Source organism: Brassica rapa, chromosome A06 (assembly GCF_000309985.2).
Source record: "Brassica rapa cultivar Chiifu-401-42 chromosome A06, CAAS_Brap_v3.01, whole genome shotgun sequence".
In the NCBI taxonomy this organism is placed as follows: domain Eukaryota; kingdom Viridiplantae; phylum Streptophyta; class Magnoliopsida; order Brassicales; family Brassicaceae; genus Brassica; species Brassica rapa.
The window spans coordinates 17,201,524-17,206,823 of record NC_024800.2 but is presented as its reverse complement, the minus strand read 5'-3'; the positions used below and the strand labels follow the sequence as shown (position 1 = coordinate 17,206,823).

Here is a 5,300-nt window from a genome sequence, read left to right as displayed (position 1 = left end):
ATATCATATGAACTTAAATTATGTGTAGTATCAATATAAATATTTTATATAAAATGAGAGATATAAACTAGAAACATAAGGTTAATTATACATATATTCGGTTATCTTCGGATATCCATTCGGGTTCGGGTATTATCCGTTCGGGTTCGGGTATCCAATCTCTCCTTATTCAATACCCGTTCGGGTATTTTGCTACTTCGGTTCGGATTTCGGTTCGGTTTTTTCGGATCGGGTTCGGGTGCCACTTCGGATATCGGGTAAAGTGCCCACCCCTAATAAAAAGTAACAGAACATACAATAAATAATATTAGCTTTTAAGATAAGATCAATATATAAAGAATTAGTATATAAGTCATATATCATTTAGGTAAAATTTAATTAATGTATATTATAAGAAAATAAAAAAGTAAAAATATGTTTAAATCAAAGTTTTAAGATTCGGTCCGGACATTTGGGTGAACCATAGATCAATAGTTCAATTAATTGTAATATATGATTATATATATATCAATTTAAAAATACAAAAAGGTATTTTGAAAATAGTAAAGTTTTTAAATATATTTTTGTTATTTTTTTCATTTTACATAAATACAAAATAATAATTTAAACAATTTTTTATAGCAAGTTGGAGTTACAACATATAATAGAAATATTAAAATTAAATAGTATTTAAATATCTAATGCAAACATTAAATTAACTTAAATTTTTAAATAACAACTTATTAAAAATTGGGTTACGTATCAGTCATCCATCAGTTCAACTTATTAACCTCAAGTCCTAAGCAGATGTTTCGGTGAGTTTTATAGAGTTTTTAAGTAATAGATATCTATTAAAATCCAAACTGAATTATATATCGGATCATCGAATTCACCGGTTCGTCTACTGATCTAGTTTAACGTTGGATATAAAGGCGTTGATTTAAACAGAAAAGAATTCATAAAAATTAATAAAATATTTGTAACGTTGGTAATGAAATATTTAATTATAAAATATTTTGCGCGTTGTAAGCGTTTCAAAACGCGGATTAAGATCTAGTAGACAATTAAGAGAGGAGAATCTCTGTGCTCAAAAGCACACTTTCTAATATCATAACTCCTAAATTTGTTCATTAAAATCGTTAGAACAAAGAGACTACAATCATGTAAACTTCTTCTTTCTCTGGTCGACACGGAAAATTACAAGAAACAAAAAGTCATCGTAAGCCATTTGCTTTGAGAATGAATCAATTTTCGCAGATCCTCTAGTCCTTTAAATAACAAGAACATAACTAGCAAACTGTATATATATATATATATATATATTGCATATGAAGCTAGAATTTGCGAAGACGTGTTCATATATATGGTCGGATTTAGCCAATACAGGTTGCACTAAACGTTTCCAGATTTTACCAAGAATCATTACACACATGTATTGTAAACAAATAGCATGCATATATTTGTTATGATCTTTTTAAATGCATAAATGAGAAGCTTACAGGTTTGGTTGTAAGTGAAAAAAATACTTATTCAGGTATGAAATACATTAAAACGGTTTGACATATCACAAACTTTAGCTACGGATTTGAGTCTTTGCAAATGTATTAGATTATCTTAAATCAAAATCGACATAAACATAAGTTTGGGTTTGGGTCAAAAAAAATGTATGTGGTAAAGTTACTTATAAGGATTTTTGAGAATTGGACCAAAAAAATTGCAGTTGAAAAGCCAAGACATTCACCGAAACGTCTTCAAAGCCAGGCTTAATGAAAATTTCATAAATGAAATTAAACTGATATCAACTTAAAATCGATGGAACACGAAGTTAATGTGAAATAAGTTTCAAGACTGACAATTTACAGTTTCAGCTAATCTCTAACATATATATAGATGTTCATGCACTTTTCCCTCTTATAACACCACAGATAAACTAGAAGCAATAATGAAGACCTCCAAGAGCTCCGTTGTCTTCTTCCTAGTCGTTCTTTCCATTTCTGTTATCTCCTTAGCCAAGCACAGCCCTCTGGAAGCTTGCATAAGAAGTAACATTGCCCGGTCACTCTCTCCTCCTTCAAAAACATCTAATTTCGAGGTGTCAGACGAATTGTGCAGAGATGAGGCACGAGCCATCATGTACTACTTGAGACTTAACAAAGAGTTCCCACCATACTACGTCCAGGCGTTGTGCAATATATTTGGAGATGATGAAAAGAAAGTGAAGGTATACGTTACTAAGACATGGTTGAATCATTCCAAGAAGCTCTTCAATAGCTTAACATGCATGAGAAGAACCACCCTGGTAACCAAGATTAAGAGCCCTGTGGAAGATTGCATACGAAGAAAAATTGCTCTATCACTCTCTCCTTCGCCTTCCCACACATCTCATTTCGATGTTATGAAAGACCAGTTATGCAGAGACGAGACACGCATTATTATGTTCTTCTTGAAAATGAACGGGAAGTTCCCAACTTACTATGTTGAGGCTTTGTGCAATATATTTGGAGGCGACGACAAGAAAGTGAAAAATTACGTTGTGATGAAATGGTTGGATCATTCAGAGAAGCTCATCAATAGCTTAACTTGTGTTTCTTGATAAAAGATAATATAGTTTTGATGGATCAAAACAATTCAAAAAATTAAATAGGAAAAAACAATTAACTGCTTTTCTTCACTACAGTTTTAAAAACCGGATTGAATGATGAACCAATAAAACATATGACTCCGGGTCCAACATTGTATTAAATGCTCAAAAACAAAATACTGATGATCAATGATTTTTTTCATTCCATTAATGTCTTCCAACTTATTATTTTCTAAATCTATTTTTTTTGTTATGAATATTGTGATGTCGATTATAGAAATTCTTGTTCATCAAGATTTACTTGTACTTGGTTTCCAAGCTAAACCTTCATATTATATCTCTATATAATGAGTTCATTTTTCATGGAATAAAACACATCAATTCTTTTTCTTCTCTTCTTATTTACAACATGATATCAACACGAAGCTCTAGCGATCTTGAGTTAATAGATATAAACTTTTATTCTTGATATATTTTTAGTTTATGTTCAATTCTTCTTCAAATCATGCTTATTATCAATTCATGGTTTGTAAGAGTGGATTCATAATTCATACGCATACTTAATTGATTGAGTTAATAAGTTCTTAGTCGACCATATTGATTCGACCTTATTTCAAAGAATGAAAATCATTGTATCTGATGAGATCGTATCGACGTTATAAGCTAAACTCAATCTCGCTAATTATGTTTGAATACGTTTGAGTAATTGCTTCATTACGGCTGCAATTTGTCATCATACGCTATTGTTCTTACATATGGATTCATATTTTTATTGTTATTTTATATAGCTGCGTATAGTCATAACCAATAGCTATCTTAAATATTTTATTGAATATAGCTGCATGTTCATATCGTTTGTTTTTACTTGACACCATGATTATTTCTCAACGTTTTGCATCTAGTTTGCTTTATATATTGGTTATAATTTACGGCTGTAAAGACATAATTGGTTAACTCATTTTTCCCCTTTTTTGACGGATGAATATAATTTAAAAAAGCATATTGTTCAATGTTTTTAATGCTTAACAAGTGGTATGTCATCGAGTCATATGTTTGATGGTTTAATTTTATATATGGCTGCATCACATATTATTATTATCTATATTATTAAAGTTGAAGTACACATTGAGATTGTTTAGCAATATGGGTAGTAGTTAAAAAAATAGTATTGTTTGGACACATGGATAGCAGTAAATTAGGAAAAAAAATAATGGGCTTATGCTACTAAAACAATTTGAAGTCCATTACAATATATTGGGTCTATGTTACTTGATATATATATTCAAATAAATAATAATTTAAAATTAATTTATATCAAAAATTCATTCAAAAATATACATATATTCAAAATTTGATTTTTACTAACATATTTTCCAATAACTATTATACAACTGTTTTCAATATATATAAGAAAAATACAATACAAAGCCCAATTTCAAACACCAACTTAAATTATGGTTTTTATATTTCACATTAAATTTTAAAATATAATATATGTGATTATTTATATGATTGTATAAAATATTTTTAATTACAAGAAAACTTATTTGATGGTATGATAACACATATTTTGTAACCTATGATGACACATATAGGATATATATATATATATAAAATATAGATTAGGGGTGGGCGTTCGGGTTCGTTTTCGGGTCTTTTTGGGATTTCGTGTTCAGTTCAGATCTTTGAGGATTTGGTTCGGATTTGGATAACCAATTTAAATAGGTTTGGTTTAAATATTTGGATAGAGGATAAATAATTATTCAAGTTTTTTTTGGAGTTTTGAGTATATTTTAACTATTTAAGATATTTACGTTTGATTATTTGTATATATTTTCAAGCACTTAAGCGAACTTAAAAGTATCATATATATATTCTGGCTGTTTTTATATATATTAAATCTAAAAATAATTAATATATAAGTATATAAATCTGTTTAGGATACCCAAAATATTTAGGTTCGGATCGGATTAGATTTCGGTTCTTCAAATACCAAAATTTTGAATAATTAAGATATTTAATCAATTCCGGTTCGGTTTTAGTACTATTTATTTGGATTGAGATCGGTTCAATTCTTCGAATTCGAGTTTTTTACCCAACCCTAAATAGTGACATAAAAATCAAATAGCATCATATTTAAAAAAAAAAATACATCCGCACGGGCGTGCGGGTCAAAATCTAGTACTTCTTACGTTTGAAACCATACGGCTGCATTGCCATTGGCAAGAGTTCTGAGAAAACGATATTTCTGATGTAGCTCGCCATTGCAGCTAAACGAGGTGAACAACCCCTTTTATGGGTGGAAGAGTATAATGGCTGCAAAACCACTTATAACAATGGGAATTAAACAAAAGGTACACTTTGTCAATGAGATTATGACTTGGGAAGATCTTTAGATCCCAACAATACCAGCAAGACCAGCTAGGCCGATTGCACCGGTGCTTCATTCAATGATACCTGTACGTGATCTGATGATTGGAAACCCGAAGAGATGGAATACTGAGATGATAGAAAACTATGTCCACCACTATGACATCCCATTGATTCAATCGTTGGCCATAAGCCAAGATTACCAACGGGATGGATATTGCTGGAGTTATACGAAGAATGGGATGTACACTGTCAAGTAAGGTTACTGGGTGGCAACTAACTTTCTTAAGGAGGAGGAATTGGAGGAACGGGAACCCAGCATAACGAAGCTCCAGGCTTTTGCTTGGAAAATAAAAGTTCCTTCCAAAAT

The 5,300-nt window shown here is 30.5% G+C and overlaps 1 protein-coding gene across 1 annotated transcript; it reads left to right on the top strand.

Moving 5' to 3' along the window:
- Positions 1–192: 192 nt before the first annotated feature.
- LOC108868850 lies at positions 193–3,976 on the top strand. Its single transcript, XM_033274113.1, has one exon. It carries the CDS (start codon positions 1,922–1,924, stop codon positions 2,570–2,572), a length of 651 nt encoding a protein of 216 aa, XP_033130004.1. The 5' UTR covers positions 193–1,921; the 3' UTR covers positions 2,573–3,976.
- Positions 3,977–5,300: the final 1,324 nt, after the last annotated feature.